Raw genomic sequence first — 21,559 nt, forward strand, 5'->3', positions numbered from 1 at the left:
ATCCTAAAAGAAAATCATAAACAAATTTACATTGATATTTCGTGTTAATTTTAATTAATTATTCAAACAAATCAAGAAATTTATTAAAATGGAGCTCTCTCTCATCACATGATAACTTGATCTCTCACATTATTTGTTAATAATTTAAGATGTAATTAGCATCACAAATCTTAGCAAATGGGAATCAAATGAAGCTAGTAGGCAACAAGAAAGGGTCACACGATGTGATCTAATATTGCTGGTTATTCTTAATGGCAATTGTAGAAGATTAGCTGAACCAACAGCAGACTCGACTAACATAATAATTTGTTTAATCCAAACATTAATATACCATATCAAACAACTTTGCTTAGTGGTGCATTTTTTTTTATTTGTTTTGCTTGTTGTTGTTGATAGGAGACTTGCACATGAGAGAGATAATATACACAATATATATAATATATTATGATGATGATGGGAAAATGCATTGTTTATATATAGATGGAAATGGCAGTCAAGAGGTGGAGGTACATGCTCGAAAGTCACGTAGAATTATGAATGCTTGTGATGGCATGTGTTTCGCTAGTTATGGAACACAATAAAACTTTCTTATTTAAAAAAAACTCTTAGTTTCGGGGTTTTTTCTCGATGATAAAACATCTTCTTCTAAATTCTAATCGTGGGCAGGTGAAAAATGAGAAAACAAGTTGTATATCTTTATTCTAAACTGATTGGATGATGAATATTTTACTTTAGATAAGTTTATGGTTGTGTGAGTTTTGGGTTTAGAATTGAATTTTACGAGTTTTAAAGTGATTTAGGTAAAATCTAAATTGATAGAGTGATAGGAGACAGTGGTGCGAGTTCATCGATATCATAAGTGATCGAAGAAGTCAGAGATGAGAGAATAATAATTGCAGTGTCATCATGATACAATGATGAAACTGTAAAATTTGTATCTTTGGATGAAGAAAATAAAATAAAAGATTAAGAAAATGACATGGATGTCATGTGAATTTCATATAAAAAATAGTCCACATCAACACACGTGATTGTAATGTCGTCCTTCCATTTATGATTTAACACTCAAGTGATCAAAGTAAGAATAAACCGAAAGTTCAATGAGTAAATTGAAAACATTTAAAATTTACTAACCAAAATAAGAAACCTTAAAAATTGAGTGATGAAATTCATAATTTATCCATATCACTAATATCAAATGCATTAAAGTTGAGCAATCTGAACACTTTCTAGGCATTCCCCCATTGTTCTTTTGTCATTTCTTTGGTTTATTGATTTAATTCGTTTTGTTAAAGAGACCGATCCCTATCCTTGCCTTGTGATTTTGTGTTGTTATAAAAAAGTAAAAGGTTTTTGTCATGCATTTGGGTCAAATCATTGTCCCCTAATCACACTATTGATGTCCTAATCTTTCCCTAATTCCAGGATTTGGGTCCCCCTTCACATCATTTTTATTTGCATTCTTTTTTATAATTGATTTGTTTATGATATCATGAGCTTGACAAGTATGGAATTCAACTTCGAAGATAGTGAAAGCTCTTGCAATAAAGCTTTGGTTAAATTGTCATTAGTCCCAAAACTATACGTAACTTATAGATTTAATCTCTACACTCTAATTTGATCAATTTTAGTCTTTATACTTCTTTTAAATCTACAACTTACATATAATACATGGACAAAAACCATAACTTGACTTCATAATTTTCACGGCTATTATTTGAGTCATGGATTAACATTTTAAAATTAGAGAAGTATAAAGATTAAAAAATGAATAAATTAAAATACAAAGATTAAACTTATAATTCATACATAGTATAGGGACTATTAGAAGTATTTGACTTAAAGTTTTTAAGCTGCATTCAGTCAAATTTTGTTTGCTGATTGTTAATGTCAAAGTCTTTCTTATTTACTAGACAAAAGTAATTATAAAATAAAATAAAATGAGGTCGTGATAAGATATGTGAAAATAATAATAACAAGAAGCAGAATTAAAAAGCACTGCGGACATTATGAACATGATTATAAGTTCAACACTCATTTTAATATTTTGTTTGAAACTTAAAACATCCATCTTTCTTATTTAAAAGCATAATCAAGGAGCACAAATCAACAATCTTAACGGTTAAAAGATTGTTGTTATCCTTGAGGTATGTGATTCGATTATCAAGTATATAAGGATACGTACATTCAATGTCAAATAATTAAGAGTCTTGAAATTTTAAAAATTATCTTACTTTTTAATTCTCTAGGAATTAAAAAAAATATATTGTTATTTATATTTGTTGGAAACCTTGATCATCATGTAAGTGTGAGTTTCTAACTCCAAGATTGTTTTTTAAAAATAAATTCAACTATTATTTTTAATTACTCACTAAAAAAAGAACTTAAAGTCCTATTTTACACTATGATAAAAGTAAATATAATATATTTGTTTTTATAAATTTATTTCTTAAAATAGTATTTAATATACTAATTATATTAATAATATGTTAAATATAATTTTTTTTTAAATTTAGTTAGTGTGATGAAAATAGTTCTATAAATTTTTATACACATATTTTCAATTTAATATTGAAAGTTTAAATTTTAAAAAAGTAAATATACCACAATAATTGATTCAAAATAATATCACAATAATAATTTGATAAAATTTAATTATAAACAATTTTACACTTCAATCAAATATAATAATCTCACATTATTATCAAATAAATTAACAATATAATATAATAGTTTAAATGTAACACCCCCAACCCGTATTCGACCCGAATACGAGTCCGAGGTGTCACATTAACTTTTCAAAACATTTTATTTGTATAAAATAGTGAGTAATTTAAAACTTTTATAACATATAACTTATTCAAAACGTTTACAAAACTATTAAGAGCTTATACAATATATTCTTTTGAATACATGCCAACTAGAACTTTATATATTAAAATACATATTATTCACCTCTCTTCTGATCTGACCTTCAGTAAGGAGAACTGACCGGTCTTGTTCCACATTGCTCTTTACTCTTCTTGAAACTTACGAGTAAATCACTTACACGCTAAGTCTATGACTTAGTGAGGCAATAAACATATAGTGTAAACTATAACTTGTAATCATGCATGAACAATTACTGCTATCACATCATACCCAAACATATATTCATTCATATATCAAATCCACACATGGATATAATTATCTTATTTCCTATCATTATCATATTATTACCATTCATATTTCTATTTTCTTGTTTATATGATCTATTAAGTTCATATCATATATCTTATAACATTTACAATAATCACTAACACACATATATCATATCATATAATTCATATCACAAAACACATATATATATCACATACATTGTATTCAATGTTATCTCTTATTAGCCCATGTACACCAGTGAGAACTGTAGATATGTGAGTCTATTGAGATTGTGCACTATGCTGTCACCACAGCTCGTAAGGGGTCCCACTAGGGGCTATGAAATTTGTCCTGAAGGACCTATGTAATTGTCCATATGTTCCGAAGAACATAGGTAAACTGTCTATATGAACCGTAGAACGTAGGTAACCCTCGACTCTTGGCATGCCAACTATACCTATAGCTCTCGTATCATATAACATGGGCATTTTCACTTATATCATTTCACATATACACTTTCATATCACATGTCATATAAGCTCATAGCTTCTTTCACATATACATGTAGTCACATAGCTTCTTTTCATATTCTCATAGGATCACATAGTTCATATCATATACTTTATTTTCTCATGTTCACATATATCATATCATATGGCTCATATCTTTCTCATGCAGTCACATAGTTCACTTTCACATATGTTCATATATATATACATCACATAGCACAAACTTCTCATATCATTACATTCAAAAGCATGTTAACACATATAATCATGCATACATATAATTCATGTCATTCATATACGTATAATCATATATTCATGCATTCTAACATAGAAAATAGACTTGTCACAAGTCTTGCTTCCATTTAGCACCATAAACTAACTAATATGCACTCACCTTGACCTCACTAAGTTCCCATCCACTTTTATGATTTCATTTCTTTCAATCGAATCTTAACTTGATGATCGTTCTGGAACTTGTTCGTGCTCGATATCTACGTAAATATACATTTTAAGGTAATTATCAGACATCTAAACCTTGTAATTTGATGCTAATAACTCGAACGAATTTAATAGACCAATATTCACTTTTTTCTTTAGGGGTGTACCGATGCACTATGGATGCATCGATACACAAATTAGATTCGAAATACCCATGCATCGATGCACCCATTAATGTATCGATGCACCTTCAAAATTGGTCTTAGTGCATCGGTGCATTTTCATAGTGTACCGATGCACGTGCCCAGAATAGATTATTTTCACCCGAAATTCCTCAATACTTACCCAAATTTTCATGTATAAACCCTTTATTATGCTATCAAACTCATCTATAACCATTATAACTAATTTCTAGCATTCCAACACCTTATAATCTCCCATATTTCATCCAAATTCTTAAAGCTAAGAATCATACCAAAATATCAACATGATCCAAATTCAATTCTAATGCTTTAGACTTCTTAATTCTTCTTATGTCAAGTCAAAAATCTCATCAAAACCCTAAAAACCAAATCATATCAAAATTCATCTTTAAAACTCGTTTTACAAATCCCATCATAATTCACTCATCTTATTGTTTTAAGTTTATATAAGCTTTCCTTAAGCTTATATAACACCCAATTATTCCAACCCAACCTATAAATTCAAGGAATTAACAAGATGAAATCAACTTACCTTTACTTTGGCTCTCATGGTGAAGAGAAAGAAGAAGAAGAAGAATGGTGAGTTCTTTCGAAACTTTCCCTCACGTCCCACGTTTATATAGCCTATAAAAAGAAAGATAATTTTTTTTGTCAAATGACCATTTTACCCTTCTTCTTTCATTCTTTACTAAACCATCCATCACAAAATATTTACAATAAAATCCCTAAATTTTTAACTTATTTCGAAATTAAGCACAAAACTTTCAAAATTCACGTTTTAGTCACTAGCCCTGTTTTAGGATATTACATTAATAATATAAAATAATATTATGTCCCAATTATCTTATTAGCCCAAAATCTTCCATATAGTAAATTAAAGGTATTTAAAAAGTAATGAAATGGATTGGTCATGAGAAGACTGATTGATTGAGAGTAAACTTCATTATTTTCTTTTTCCAATTTTCTAAATTATATATATATATAATAGGATCGAGATGGTCGAGAGTGGTCATCCTCTAAAAATTTTAATTTTTTATATAATTTAAATATTTATTTATATTTTCTATTAATAATTTTTTCCTCTCTTAAATTTTAAAAGTCAATCATCTCTAAAATATTATAAATTTGTCCACCTAATATAAAAATATTAGGTCTATTCTTATTAATATATATATATATATATATATATATATATATGATTGTTAGATGATATCCCATCATATCAAGTGATTGTTTATATTCCAGAATATGCCATGCATGGAAGTTGCTTGCCTACAAATCCATCCCATCAGCCATGATATTTGACAAGTATGAAGATCCCAATATACTTGAATCAGATACATACAGCCAGCCCACATATAATCCAGATATATCCAAATCCATTACACAAAGGGATGGAAGCACACATGGCCATGGATTCTATGCCAAAAAATACTAGTGAAAGAATGTAGCTGTTAGCCTGTTGAGCACCACGGAACCATATACGGTACCCATCACGCTTCCTATAAATTTTAGGGTTAACGAAGCTTTTCATCAGAAATAACAAGGTGATGTGGCTGACTTTATGCTGATGTGAACTGACATGACATGAAAGCCACTTGTTAGACCTTTTAATAATTTTTTTAAAAAAGAAGAAAGGCTGTTATTTTCACACAAAAATAAAAAAAAAAATTGTCCCTTTTCATAATTTTTTAAAAATAATTGCTCAACCATAACATTGTTAATTATTTAACAGTGTAATAATAAAAACAGAATAACTTAAAATGAATATCAATGAGTATCATTTCTGTAAAACAATTTTGAAAAATATTATATTTATAAAATAGATATATCACGAAATAAGAAGAGTCCAACTCTCGTATTTTGAACAATACTAACATCCCAACATAGCAATGCATGTTTTTTTTCCCTTCTAAATCAACACACCTCAATTGCCTAAAAATTGCTGCTGCTGATACTTTGCATTGCAGCATGAATCAAATCATTAAGACTTTGGAAGTTCAATCCAAGGCATTCCTTGAAAACTCAAGGAGTTGCAAAGACTCTCCTCCACCCAATAAAAACCATTATTGTTTAGCAAAATGAAGCTAAAAAAATAATTCTTGTACTGGCATTATATTAGCGGAGTATCTTGGGTCTCGAACAGAAACCAAAACAGCAAAATTTTGCCCCCCTTCCCTATCCGTTTCATCACTTTTCGGCTGGATCCGACTTTGTATTTGTCGTCGTCGTTGTCTCCAGAAAGGTATGCCTTTTTCATGTTTGATTTGACTTTAAAATAATGTTCCCTGGATAAAACTAAATAATCTTGGAGCAGTATGTTGAATCATATTACATTCGTTTGGCTTGAATTTTTATTAATCTTTGCTGCAAAGTTTGTTGGTATCAGTGTTCTTCTCTTACCTAAAAGAAGGTACAGTAAAAACCAGTGGAAATAGTGGTCGGCAAGTTGGCTCAAGTGTTGATAAGATCCGAGTACGAGGGCTACACACAATATTTGCCTCAACCGAGTTGTTAAATTTCGTATCCAATTTCCAATGAATGTATGCACAGGACAAGGTTACAGCTTTTTCTCTTCGTTTTCCGTTTTGATGTTGTAGTTGCATTAGGAAGCAACAGATTTAGAAATAATTTTTTAGGGTGTACACATATATATTAATCACACAGGTTTTATATGGGATTTCAAGATTAGCACATACTCATCCTAACATAGACTTGAATCCGCCGGTAGGCGACTATAATGATCAAGAATTCATTGTACTTCTGATCTTCATGCCTGTCAAAACATCCTTCAACCATCTGTATTGAACTGTAAAGTTTTCCATTTGACCTGTGATAATCATACACACATACATACATAGCTAGGAAGTTGAAAGAACAAGGCAATTGTGAACCATCTCAACAACCTTTAAACTCCATAGCCAATGCCCTTTTGCCACGTCAAAATGCTTTTATTCTTTTTTTCATTTTAGTCCCGTTTAAGCTGGTGTGAATCTGACCCAGTAAAAGTGCAGAATTCTTTTGGTTCACTTGATTTTTATGCTTTACTCTCTATGATTGTTACAGGGTTTTAATTTTGCATAATTTGGTATCTATGAATCATTGATTTCTATCGTTAAAGTGGTCGTATACAGGCACATATGCAAGATTTCATGTTAGGAGGGACGAATTTATAAATATGTGCGAACTTATAAAATTTTAGGGGGCAAAAACAAATTTTCAATAAAAAATACAAAGAAAATATATAGGAATTTAAAAATTTTAGGAGCTGACCGCCCCCTCTCGGTCCATCCCTGGTTGTGTAGAGCCATTTCCCCCACTATTTCTAGTTCATATAGTTAAAGTCAAGTTTGAATCTAATAAATCGTGTTCTATGAATAATAAATTTGCATGTCATCTAGATATTTAAGATTTCTTTAAAAAAATTCACTTCATTCGTTTAATGAAAAATAACTAATAGTGTCATCAACTTAGACTTGCTAATAATATTATAACTGAGGATCAAAGTATATTCAATTAAAATAAAAAAATAAATATCAAATGTTAACATAATAAAGGGACTAAACCATAATTAGACCATACATATGAAACGTAGCAAACCATCTCCAAGAAAAATGGTTAAACTACACTCCCATTTAACTATGATTAGGTTCCAATTTGACTACCAATCTTTTAATTTTGTCAATCAAATCACTTATTTATTTAAATGATGTCAATTAAATCACCTATAGTTAACGGAGTAGTTAACGTGATAGTTAATAAAACATGTATAATTATATATTTAGTCTGCATTACTTATACATTATATCAATTTGATTTTCAATAAATTTAACTTGCTAATTAGATGTACTAAATTGATAGAATGTGTAAGTAACAAGAACTAAATATATGAATATACCAATTTCGTCAACTACCACATCATCTCATCCTTCAAATGTTAATGACATACGACTTGGTTAACATTGTTCAAATGTTAACAACAAGTGACTTGATTGACATTATTTAAATAGTTAAATGATTTTATTGATAAAATTGAAAAATTAATGGTCATATGAAAATTCTCTCATAATGAAAGTGGTCATGTTTGTAGTTTACCCCAGAAAAATTAAACCCAGTCGTTATCCCTCCAAATTATTCGATAAAAATAGAAGAAAAAAAAGAAGATCTAGAACAAACTCTTCTTCCTATAAGTCTCTCTACGAGCACCGCGATATTCAAGAGCCAAGCGTTATACCAACCATTTGCTTCTTATTTCTCAATTGTTCTCCTGGTTGTGTTCGTGATCGGAGCTGTCCATCAATGGCGGAGACTGAGACGTTTGCTTTTCAGGCTGAGATTAACCAGTTTCTCAGTTTGATTATCAACGCTTTCTACAGCAACAAGGAGATCTTTCTTCGCGAGCTCATCAGCAACTCCTCCGATGTAAGTTTTTCTCTGCATTTTCTTTGTTTGTTTGTATTAACTGATCCTATCTGTCTGTGCTTTGATGTAACAGATATTGTTTTTTTATCTAAATGAAGGAAATTTGGAATTTCCCCTTATATATATGCCCCTTTCTATGCTGGTTTATATTTGCCCCTTGTATTGATAAAAGTTTTTGCTTTTAGTATTATTTTTTCACTTATTTGTGGTATGAAATACTCGAAATCGGAATAAAAAATCTCTGTTTTATGAAACTCAATGAAATCTGCTTGCCGTTACTAGGATTTCTTAGCATTTTCATGTTTGCATTAATTTAAGAAATTGAATAAGAATGCATACCAGAACCTAAATTGATGTTTTAAAATGTTCTATAGGCTTTGGACAAGATTAGATTTGAGAGCTTGACAGACAAGAGCAAGCTTGATGCCCAGCCAGAGCTGTTCATTCACATTGTCCCGGACAAGACTAACAACACACTATCAATCATCGACAGTGGTATCGGCATGACTAAGGACGCAGATTTGGTGAACAATTTGGGTATCATTGCAAGGTCTGGGACCAAGGAATTCATGGAAGCATTGGTCGCTGGTGCTGATGTTAGCATGATCGGTCAGTTCGGTGTTGGTTTCTACTCGACTTACTTGGTTACCGAGAAAGTTATTGTTACCACAAAGCATAACGATGATGAGCAGTATGTATGGGAGTCCCAAGCTGGTGGGTCGTTCACGGTCACTTGGGATACCTCTGGGGAGAGCCTTGGTAAGGGTGCCAAGATGACTCTTTTCTTGAAGGAAGACTAACCTCGAGGAGCGCCGCCTCAAGGACTTGATTAAAAAGCACTCTGAGTTCATTAACTATCCTATTTCCCTCTGGATTGAGAAGACTATCGAGAAAGAGGCTTTTGATGATGAGGATAAGGAGGATAAGGAGGAGGAAGAAGGTGAAGTCGAGGAGGTTGATGAGGAAAATGAAAAGGAAGAGAAAAAAAAGAAGAAGATTAAGGAAGTCTAGCACGAGTGGTCTTTGGTGAATAAGCAGAAGCCGATTTGGATGAGGAAGCCGGAGGAGATCACCAAGGAGGAATATGTTGCATTCAACAAGAGTCTTACGAATGACTGGAAGAGAATTTGGTTGTCAAGCACTTTTTGGTCGAGGCGCAGCTTGAGTTCAAGGCTATTCTTTTTGTTCCCAAGAGGGCACCATTTGACTTCTTTGACACGAGGAAAAAGCCCAACAACATCAAGCTCTATGTCAGACGTCTGTTTATCATAGACAACTGTGAAGAGCTGATCCCTGAATTCCTTGGCTTTGTGAAGGGTATTGTCGATTCTGAGGACCTTCCTCTCAACATCTCTAGAGAAATGTTGCAACAGAACAAGATCTTGAAGGTTATTCGCAAGAATTTGGTGAAGAAGTGCATCGAGCTCTTCTTTGAAATTGCTGAGAACAAAGAGGATTACAACAAGTTCTATGAGGCCTTCTCCAAGAACCTCAAGCTTAGTATCCATGAGGACTCTCAAAACCAAAACAAGATTGTTGAATTGTTCCGCTACCACTCCACCAAGAGTGGTGATGAGATGACCAGCTTGAAGGACTATGTGACCAGAATGAAGGAGGGTCAGAATGACATCTATTACATCACCGGTGAAAGTAAAAAGGCTTTCGAGAACTCTTCATTCCTTGAGAAGTTGAAGAAGAGGGGTTATGAGGTTCTCTTCATGGTTGATGCTATTGATGAGTATGTTGTTGGTCAGCTCAAGGAATTCGAGGGAAAAAAGCTTGTGTCCGTAACCAAAGAAGGTCTAAAACTCGATGAGAGTGAAGAAGAGAAGAAAAAGAAAGAAGCTTTAAAGGAAAATTTTGATGGTCTCTGTAAGGTTATCAATGATGTAATGGGTGACAAGGTAGAGAAGGTTGTGGTATCTGACCGTGTGGTTGATTCTCCTTGTTGTTTGGTCACTGGTGAGTATGGTTGGACTACCAACATGGAAAGAATAATGAAGGCTCAGGCTTTGAGGGATAACGGCATGGCTGGATACATATCAAGAAAGAAAACCATGGAGATCAACCATGAGAATCCCATCATGGAAGAGCTGAGAAAGAGAACTGATGCTGACAAGAATGACAAGTCGGTGAAGGACCTCGTTCTGTTGCTATTTGAGACTGCTCTCATCACCTCTGGCTTCAGCCTGAATGACCCCAACACCTTTGGCAACAAAATCCACAGGATGTTGAAACTTGGTTTGAGTATCGATGAGGATACAGATGATGCTGACGCCGATATGCCACCATTGGAGGATGCAGATGCCGAAGGCAGCAAGATGGAGGAAGTTGACTAAACTGTTTTGATTTGAATTTCATTTGCTAGTATGATATTATTTTGAAAGTTCGCATGTTACTTTGTGCCTCTTTTGAAAGTTGTGGTGTCTTGAATGCATTTTATTTTCGGAATATTACAATGTCATAATAATGCTTTCGTTCAACACAACAACAACAACAACAGCAATAAAACCCTATTCCCATGTATAATGAGGTAAGGGGGAGGTAGGGTAGTAGGTTGCCCCCAACGCCAGGGTTGAGAGCAGCTTCCGTGGAAGACCTCCGACATTCAGCAAATTAAAGATAAAGATAAAATGCAATGCATGTATAAATAAATAAATAAATGCATAGTTGAACAATCTTCATATGCAGGTAATTCTTGTAAATAAATCTCTGCATTAAAATATCTGCATATAGACAGAAACGTAAGACCCGACTAAATTTAAAAAGAGGGAACTTGAAGAGAAGGATACACAATAGTCAACGGTAGCAAGCTACGAGAAGGAATAAAGTCTAATGGGTTAAAAACCTAAACTAACGCTACACTACTCCGCTACCCTAGTTCTAAGACTTCATAAATTCTAATGACAGAAACGTATATAAAGTATAAGTCATGGAAATTATTACAAAAGCATTAAAAAGAAGACAGAGGTGTTACACCCTATGTCTGTGACCCGCACTACTCGGCTACCATGGTCTTAAGTCTCCATACTTTCCTATCAGAGGTCATGTCCTCGATAATGGCTAAATCATTCAAATCAGCTCTCAAGCAGTCTTCCCACTTCCGCCTTGGTCTTCCTCTCCTTCTGGCACCGTCGACTGTAATCGACTCTACCCTCCTGATCGCATCCGACGGTTGTCGCCTAAGGACATGCCCAAACCACCGTAGTCTTCCCTCCCTTAATTTTTCGGATACAGGCACTACCCCTAAGGACATCCTAATATCAGAGTTTGGTGTCATATCCCATAGAGTTCTACCACATGCCCATCGTAGCATTATCATTTCTGCGGCCTCCATCCTCCTTACGTGATCCTTCTTGATTGCCCAACATTCTAATCCATACAACAGCGCTGGTCTTATAGCCATTCTATAAAATTTTCCCTTAAGTTTTAGAGGCACTGCACCCTCTTGTCACACAAAACTCTAGTAGCAACCCTCCACTTTAGCCATCCCGTCTTTATACAATATGTAACGTCATCATCTACACCCCCATCTTTATGTATCATAGACCCTAGGTACTTGAAACATTCTTTTAAGGGGATAACGTATCCCCCTATGCATACTTCTAAATCTTCATCGTTTTTATTTTCACTGAAGTTTGAACATAAATACTCTCTCTTTTCAATATTGATCCTTAGACCTTTTACTTCCAAAGCAGTCTTTCAGGCAACCAATCTTCTATTCAGCTCAGTTTTTGTTTTGGCAACTAGGACAATGTCATCAGCGAAAAGCATACACCATGGAACACCGTCTGGTGTCGCACAATAGATGTCGTCCATAATCAAGGCGAAGATGTAAAGGCTAAGAGCTGACCCCTGGTGGTGTCTGATTTCCACCGGGAATGCCTCGGTGTCGCCAACTGTAGTCCTGACGTAAGTAGTAGATCTGCAGTACATATCACGAATCGCCCTGATATAAGTAATTGGGATCCATCTCGTTTCCAAGGTCTTCCAGATCGTATCACGGGGAACGCTATCATACGCCTTCTCAAGGTCAATGAACGCCATTTGAAGATCTCTATTTTTTTCCCTATATTTCTCCATAAGCCGTCGAAGTATATGAATCGCCTCCGTAGTAGACCTGTATGGCATAAAGCCAAATTGGTTTTCCGAAACCCTAGTAACTTGTCTCAACCTAGCCTCTATCACCCTTTCCCATAGCTTCATGGTATGGCTGAGTAGTTTAATACCTATGTAGTTGCCACAACGTTGGAGATCTCCTTTATTCTTATAGATTGGTATCACCGTAGACTCTCTCCACTCCTCTGGCATCTTGACAATCTCTAAAATAATATTAAAGATATTGGTAAACCAATTTACTCCCTCTTCTCCTAGGGTCAACCACACATTGATAGGAATTTTATCTGGACCTACAACTTTGTCCCTCCCCATCTTTCTAATAGCCATTTTGACTTCCTCAAACCCAATCCTACTTATAGGGCATTCATTGGCCGCAGGATGATGGTCGACTAACACATCAACGGTACTATCTCTACAGAGAGATGCACCGTCATTAAATAAGCCAAAGAAATAACTACCCCAAACCCTCTTAATATCATGATCTTTCATTAAAAGAACATCATTGTTGTCCTTAATAAACCTAATGCTACCTAGATCCTTTTTCTTATTTTCCCTGGATTTTGCAAGCCTGAAGATGTCGTTTTGTCCTTCCTTGGTGTCTAATCTCTTGTACATTTCCTCGTATGCCTTATCCTTTGCTTTAGCCACTGTTTTCTTGGCTTCCCGCTTTGCCTCCTTGTATTTTTGTTTAGCTCTCGATCTTTCTTCGTCGTCATTGCATTGTAGAAACTCCTTGAAGCAAGTTTGCTTTATCTTCACCTTAGTTTGGACTTCGTCGCTCCACCACCACGATTCTTTATGTTCCTTGACCTTCCCTGTCGACAACCCAATGGTGTTTTTGCCCACCTCTCTGATGGAATTTGCCATATTTTTCCATAACATATCTGCATCATTTGAGTTTGTAGTTCCAAAACATGTACTTGACAACACCTTACTCCTAAAGTCATAAGATGTCGCTCCATGTAAGTTCTTCCAAAGGATCCTAGGTTTACCAAGTTTAGCCCTCCTATGAGTGCTCCGCCTGTGGCGTACGCAGAACACCAAAACTAACAATCTGTGTTGTGATGCACATGCCTCTTCAAGGAACACCTTACAGTCAATGCAAGCCCATCGATCCCGATTTCGAACCAGGATGTAGTCGATTTGGGTACAATGTACCCCGCTATGGAATGTAATCAAGTTCACATCTCTCTTGTTAAAGAAAGAGTTAATGACCACCATATCGTGTGCAGTAGCAAATTCAAGCAATGTACGCCCCTCCTCATTCCTAGTACCAAAACCGAAACCCCCATGAACACCGTCATACCCGTCAGTTGCACTACCTATATGGCCATTGAAGTCTCCCCCTATGAAAACTCTTTAGGCCTCCGGAATGCTCCTAAGTACATCATCTAACTGATCCCAGAAGCAACGTTTCTCCCCTCCCCTAGGCCAACGTGTGGTGCGTACACTGAGAGGACATTCACCACTTCCGCTTCTATAATAACCTTAATCAACATAATCCTATCTCAGTATCTACAAACTTCAACTACATTTTTCTTGAGCCTAGAGGATACCAAGATACCCACCTCATTTCTAGCGTTATCCACGCCTGAATACCACAACTTGTACTCATTACACTCTCTGGCGCGAGCCCCTTTCCATCTAGTCTCCTGAATATATGCAAAATCTATTTTCCTATTACTAAGTACGTTGGTTAGCTCCAGTAACTTAGCATTTAAAGTGCCTACATTCAACAAACAAACTCTAAGTCTAGTCTCCTTGACACCACTCTGTCGAGACCTTCCCCTATACGCCCTATGAGATCTAAAAGAAGGACATGACCTCAAGAAATCATCTGTAGCCGAAGCTATGAGGAACTATGAAAAAGGAATCCAAAGAAGACAGAAGATGCACCAATAAAACGCTAGAGAAATGAGGGGTACTAAGAAACCTAGTTGGTTACTTAATAGGATTTTAAGACAAATTAACACTATCTTACTTAACTTTAGGCCAGCAGCTAGAAATCAAGTGGTAAAATCACAACAAAATTTATAAATCTTTATAACAGTTATACTAAATTTGAAATATAAATAATGATATAAGATACTAGGGGTCTAGGACAATGGAAAAAAAACAGATCTAGTAAATCCTACTCAAAGCACTATAGCAAAATATAGTTTCAGTAGTGCCTTAAAGGTGAAGAATGAAGATAAAAGGAAAGCCCTTGATAACCATCAATTACCAGTAGTGGATTAGCATGTACTTCACTTGGATTATTCTAGAGTAAAAGACAAATAATTAAACTACGCAGAGTCGAATATTATCCTTCGAAATTAAGCATCAAAAGGCACGAAAATTTGAACCAAAGTACCTACAGAACTGAAGATTAAAAATAACTAAATTGAGATCACAACTCGAAGAAAGAACAATAAAAACCCAATAAAGGAAATAACGTGTAGACCTAAAATTAATTGAAAATAATTCAAAAAGGAAAGAAAAAACCCAAATTCAAATCCCAGAAACCAGATCTAATCTAATTCACCAAAACGAAAACCAAATCATACTAGCACTTGAACAAAGAAGTATGATTCATTCAACCCAAAAATAATCAGGGGAAAAACTGGATCGAGTGAGGAAATTTGGAACCTTTCTCGAGGATTTCAATGGAGGGAATTTGGAACTAACTAGAAAAGGATGTTAAAATCAAGCTTACCAGCGGGAAAATCCAAGCTGAAACTGAAAATCCTGTGAGCTAAAGCAGACTGAAAATCCTGTGAGCTAAAGCAGATCCAAGCTGCCGAATCACTGTTGCTCAAAATAGAACCGTTGGGCAGAGACTTAAAATAAAAGAGGATTGCAACAAACTACACACGTCCTCCCAGATCTCTTGAACTATAATGTAAACAAAAAAATAGATGAATTTTGCTCACGTAAAAAACAATTGTGTTCCTAAGAATCTGCGATTTTCCCCCGATAAAAATCACAGGAAAACAAATATAATCAAAGGAAGCTGAAACCTTTGATTTTTTTTTACCCTCGATTTCAAAATAATAATAAGAAAAAGCTGAAGACAAATACTGAAATTCAGGGCAGAGAGAGAACGAGTTGAACAAAAACTTAAGAGAGGAAGAGAGTATTGCTTCGTTTTGCACCCAACAAACTTGTAATTCAACGCTCCACTGAAGACATGAATGCTTCAACCCGTCCATGCACCGCAACATGATATTCTCCTCGCATCAAAACGCTTTCATTCCGTTCTTTCCATACAAACAGTCAGTATAGAGGCGAACAACAGGATATACCTTTTAACCATTTCTTGATTCTGCTGACTGAATGCCAAAAGTCCGAGTCTGAATCGGAAAAAGGAGGCAGGTCAAAACAGTTGTATAAATTTATTACAAAATTAAACCGACATTCACCAAACACAAGGCAAAGCATATTCATGAATCACAAAGCAGAGGACAAAATGAATGATCCTACCAACAAAGAATTAGTCGTTTCATCCATTCTACAAAATCACAGAGAGACCGGAATTACTTCAAAATCAAATACACATCAAAAAGGCCCAGTTCACACAAAATAAAACTTCATCACAAACAAAACCGAATTGCCAACATAATTGGACTATCTAAGCTGTAAAGTTTATTAAAGCTGCCTACTTTAATCTCACGGAGATTCAAAAATGTATCCTTTCAATTTTCTATGGAAACAAACGGAAGAAAAAACGAATAGATGAAAAGAAAATACTATTACCTTGTTTCCGAGGAGAGTGCTTTAGGGTAGAATAGAAAATCTGTGAAATCGGTGGTGATGGGAGTGGAACTGAAGAGGAAGTGGGGATTTCAATAATTTGCAGAAATGAAAAATAGGAATGTTTGGAATTAGTTAATTTATAAACAAAAATGGCAAATACATTATAAATCAATTAATTGATTAAAAGGGTTAATTTCAATAAAATTCCCTGAACTATGGATTGGAGTTTATATTAGTCTCTATATTCAAAATTTTCTAATAAAGTATCATTCCAACAAAGGACAAAACATAGGAAGTAATCAAATAATAATAAATGTCAAGTTTTGAAGAAAATTTTAATATTATGTAATATGAACAGGCTCCTTAGAGGCATGCAATGCAGTGCCTACAACTTGAATATTAATACTATAGTGTAAGATGGAGCAAAAGATGATACATTTGAGGAGTAGATTACATGTACATTGAAACAATAATAATACTAATATTTTGGTGTGCATGTGTGTGTATATATTGTTAAAAGCTGGTCTGAGATTGGAGATTATCAGTGATGGGTTCAGGTGATTTGTGGTGATGGCGGATCAGAGCAAGGTTAGACAGGTTAGATCCGATGGAGCCGCCCCTCGACATGCCGGAAACTCGATGGTGTCGGCACCTGAAGGAGCCCGCATGCGTGGTGGGGGAGCATAGGCAGTTGGACCTCCCCGACGGTGTCGATGCCTTGTTCACTTTGGCCGCCCTTGGTGACACATGCACCGTGGGGTGCTTCTTGATTTCCTCCAAGCTCAGTTCCGTCACGTATAACTCCTTGCCCTTTAGCTCCATCGCTGGAGGCTTTGTTTCGCCCATGCCTTTATCTTTATTTGATATATATTTATATATTTGTAATATGATTCCAATGGAGAAATACCGATGTGAGGAACGAAAAATAGTTAAATTTTGTAACCATTTATTTCTATATTTTGCCTTAACGATAATTACTCCACACTGCTTATAATTCGCCATCTAAATCTCATTCATTCGTTCATTAATTCTATCTCTAACATTCTACCAACGTGTTTTACGATCTATTATAGAAGAGAAAAGGATTATCATTTAGGTTAAAATATGCTCTAGGTCCCTGTACTCTTTATACTCGTATAATTTAATCCTCATACTTCTATCATCAGGAACTTAGTCCTCTACTTCAGATTTAAAAATCCATGTCCGCTTGTTAATCTCATTAACATTCTTGTACTAAATTCAAGTCCATAACGTTACTTTATGGTTACATAGTTTTCATGTTAGTAGTATTTTATTTTGAATAATTAAGCTTGAGCAAAACAATTGATAATCGAGCTCGGGTAGCTAGAATAGATTTCGAGTCAAACATAAGCTTATATTTTGACGTTCAATAAATTTCTAACCGAGTATCAAGCTTCGAATATTGAGTCGAGCTTGAACTCTTGCTATTATTCGGACTTGACTCAGCTCGATGACACCCTACTTGAACTGTTTTATGCTGAGAAAATACCAAAATGAGAGAGACGTACACAACACCAGTTTTACTCAGCGTCGCCTACAAGAAGAAAAAAGAATGCTTAATGTTTGTAATCTTTAATAGACGCAAATTCATAGTCTGCTAGTTTTATTCTTCTTTGCTCTGCTAAAGTTTGTTCATTTTTGCCTCTTGTAGATCTTTGCCAGAAATGATTTCAGCACAGCTTGTACTGCTTTGCTTGGATGACACTCGATTTTTTTCGTTATCTTCTCGTAACTCTTGCTTTCATACTCCGCAAATGCACCCTGCAAGTAGTGTACCGTGTGTCTATCAACCAAACGAATATCGAGTTCATGAATGCGGAGCATAAGCAGATTGGACCAGGACAAACCTGAATATCAAGGGTTTGATAGAGCTCTTTCACTTTGGCAACACATGCTGGATCAGCTTTTCCATAATTCTCCTGGTAATCAAACACATATAGGTAAAGCAACTCCAAACTATTGTGTAATGTATATAAATATAAATATATTCCTGCTTACATATAACAACTTCTTTTGCTCCTCGTCAGCACGTTCCAGAGCTTTTACAACCAACCAAGAGCACTTGAAGTCCTCGATATCAGTTCCAACCTAATAGAGTAGAAAAAAAGTAAACACTAAACAAATCAAACCAATTGCATTATCAGACACAGACCTCGTATTGTTAGCACCTCCCCGATACTCACCTTGCCAATTACCTCAGGATCACCAAAACAATCTAGAAAATCATCCTACAAAATAAGTTCTTTAGGTGAACACCAGAGAATAAAAGATGTTCGATTACCTAATGGTTGGCAGAGATACTTTTCCAACAAAAGATATTTATTTTAGAAAGTTCCGTTCTAAACGAACAGGAAAACAAATCTGGAAATTATCGGTCACCTGTACTTGAAAATAGGTCCCCATTTCAACAAGGACATTATTCACATCAGTATGATCGTCAAGTTTCTCCCCAGCCATAAGCAATGCACATGCAACCTGGTTTTGGTGGAGAAAACAGAAGCAATGAAATGTCAAAGTAGATTAAACACGTTGTGATATAAAACTGCACTGTTTAGTTAATACCAGTTATCACTTGTCCAAGAATATGGAAGCATTGATACAATGAAATGACAATATGTATGAAGTTAAATGCCTAAAAAACGAATGGCCAAGTCGTAGCTAGAAGCAAATCATGGGGGAAATGACTTATAACGTAGAAAGTTACTCACCGGAAGGTAAAATGAGTAGTAAGCTGTCTTGTACTGAACGATCCTGCGGTGGCTGCATGAAACACACCATTTGATGTGTTAAAAAGTGATGAAAAGAGTACCATTTGCACTAAAGTTACAATAAATGCAACAATTTCAAATACTCTCTTACATTGGCAATGAGTACTTTGAGAGATCTTTCTCCCCTTGAAGTGTTGTAATTAAGTCTATCATTTGCCCTGAGGCTGTTTGAAATTCCACCTATATAAAAATAGTTCAGATACATCAGCGGAACCTGATTATATCGAAAGTGAGTGGACATCAGTTGTCTGCAGCCGGTGCAAACAACAAACTCACCTCGTTGAATAAATCTAGCAAATCCACGTAATAAGGTTTTCCTCTAAAGTGCCTCTTGAGAATTCTGAAGATCTGGTTACGCAGAATCAACCCATCGTTAACAGCAGTCAACCCAACCTACAATGAAACTTTCAGAAGTTAATTTCCACATGATTGACAAAGTTAACCTACCGGCTATATCGAGTCTAACTCCATCGTGAGGCTCAACCAGTTTGCAAACTGATGTATCCCTCGAAATCACTAAAGAACTAGCATGATTTTGTTGTAACATTAGGAGGAACACACTTGTTACATCATACCTGAGGAAGCCTGAACCAACATGGTTGACCTCTGCGTGTATGAGAGCCATCCATTATATCATCAAGAACAAGAAAATATGCTTGAAGCTGTTCAATGTTAGAAAGGAAAAGTTGATTCCAGTCCAACAAAAGCAACACAACTGTTGCAACTATGGATGAAAATGAGAAGAAATATCAGTGAAGATTATGCATCCTTAAAACACACCCATTCAATGCACCAACCAAGGGCACATGCAAGGAACAATTCATCATCACTCAGCTCTTTCCCATCTTTCAACAACCTGTAGCTATCAATGACGGACAAGCCTCGGTTCAGCTTTCCTGCCAACAACAAAATCAGTGAACACGCTCATAAAAATACAGTTCACTTATCGTTTTTTATTTCGAACGATGAACATTAACCGAATCCATACCTCCAGGTACATTGTAATCTAGCATCTGCAACAAAGAGGAGAAACAGACTATCATGATTCACTATTATTCATAACATACTACCCACAAATAAAGGAGAGGGATGGCAAGAAGTCATGGAACAGAAACTATACAAAGCTTACAAGATAAAATTAATTAATGGGGGATTGATACAGTAGCTGAACCCCGGGAAATTCTTAAGAATCAGCTAAAAACACTTCTCTTTTTCATTTTGTTTTCACGAAAAATTCTAAACTTTCCGGGACTACTGCACACACGCACACACACATAGAATTAATGCTGCAAAAAAAGAACTTTAGTACCTGTTCTTTGAACCGAGAGCATCCAAATAAAAAACCCAGAAAGGGTACAGCTTTAGATTTTAGAACAAAAATAGCTCAATGCAAACAATTGACAACAAAGAAAGAAAAAAAAGAGAGAGAGGGAATTACACGTTCCACCCATTGGCGAGAATCATCGGTAAATTCAAAGGCCGGATCATCAAGAAGCTCTGATTTGAGTACAGAGTAGACCTCCAAAAACTTGGGTTTTGGGTCACTCATGCCTGTGCCGATCAAGGAGCAGGAACTAAACTGAAGTGAAAGATACGATGATGATGACGATGGTGATGGTGGTATAAATATTAAGGGAAAGGAAGCAGATAACAATTTGGACAATGTAAGTGCAGTTGGTGTGGGTAGAAAAAATGGCGGCTGCGCTTTCTTGGGAGGTATTTGTCTCAATCTGCACCGTACCCTTCTCATTTCTTGCCAAAGCAACCAATTCTATGTGTGTGTGCGTGTGTGCGTATTGTGGAACAAATTTTCTTTTTATTTGATTCAGTTCCCCCAAACACCGCTTGATTTTCTGGTCCAACCCAAAACTTTTCTGCACTCCAAATCTGAATTTAGATTAATATCCATTCAAAACATAGTTTCAGTTGTATTTGGTATCTTTCAAAGGTTGTGTGCTCGAATGTATTTAAATACGTAAGGTATTTTAAGATTAAAATTGATTATTCCGTGTAGAAAAGTTTGGGATATTAACCAAATTAATAAATTCATCGTTCTTTTTTGCTATCTGCTATACATACTCTCAGAAACAGTATAAATTTTCCAGGAAAAAAAGAGAAAAAAAACTTGGTTACTGGTGAGCATTCAGTGTACAAAACAATATACACCCACTCAAGTAACCTTCGTGATTATACAAATAAAATAAAT

General features: G+C 35.1%; 1 protein-coding gene and 1 pseudogene across 1 annotated transcript; one reads left to right on the forward strand and one right to left on the reverse strand.

Annotated features, from left to right (window-relative positions):
• Positions 1-8,575: 8,575 nt before the first annotated feature.
• Positions 8,576-11,110, forward strand: LOC120197798 (annotated as a pseudogene).
• Positions 11,111-18,216: 7,106 nt separating this feature from the next.
• LOC120197799 (farnesyl pyrophosphate synthase) lies at positions 18,217-21,138 on the reverse strand. The gene is made up of 12 exons (XM_039199195.1): positions 20,792-21,138; positions 20,342-20,366; positions 20,134-20,249; positions 19,929-20,015; positions 19,630-19,746; positions 19,445-19,533; positions 19,294-19,345; positions 18,965-19,060; positions 18,769-18,813; positions 18,584-18,673; positions 18,433-18,504; positions 18,217-18,346 (listed from the first exon to the last, which is right to left on the reverse strand). The coding sequence occupies exons 1-12, from the start codon at positions 21,101-21,103 to the stop codon at positions 18,218-18,220; spliced, it is 1,230 nt and encodes a 409-aa protein (XP_039055126.1). The 5' UTR covers positions 21,104-21,138; the 3' UTR covers position 18,217.
• Between the last annotated feature and the right edge of the window lie 421 nt (positions 21,139-21,559).

This window comes from Hibiscus syriacus, unplaced genomic scaffold, assembly GCF_006381635.1.
Source record: "Hibiscus syriacus cultivar Baekdansim isolate YM2019G1 unplaced genomic scaffold, ASM638163v2 tig00117056_pilon, whole genome shotgun sequence".
NCBI classification, from domain to species: Eukaryota; Viridiplantae; Streptophyta; class Magnoliopsida; order Malvales; family Malvaceae; genus Hibiscus; species Hibiscus syriacus.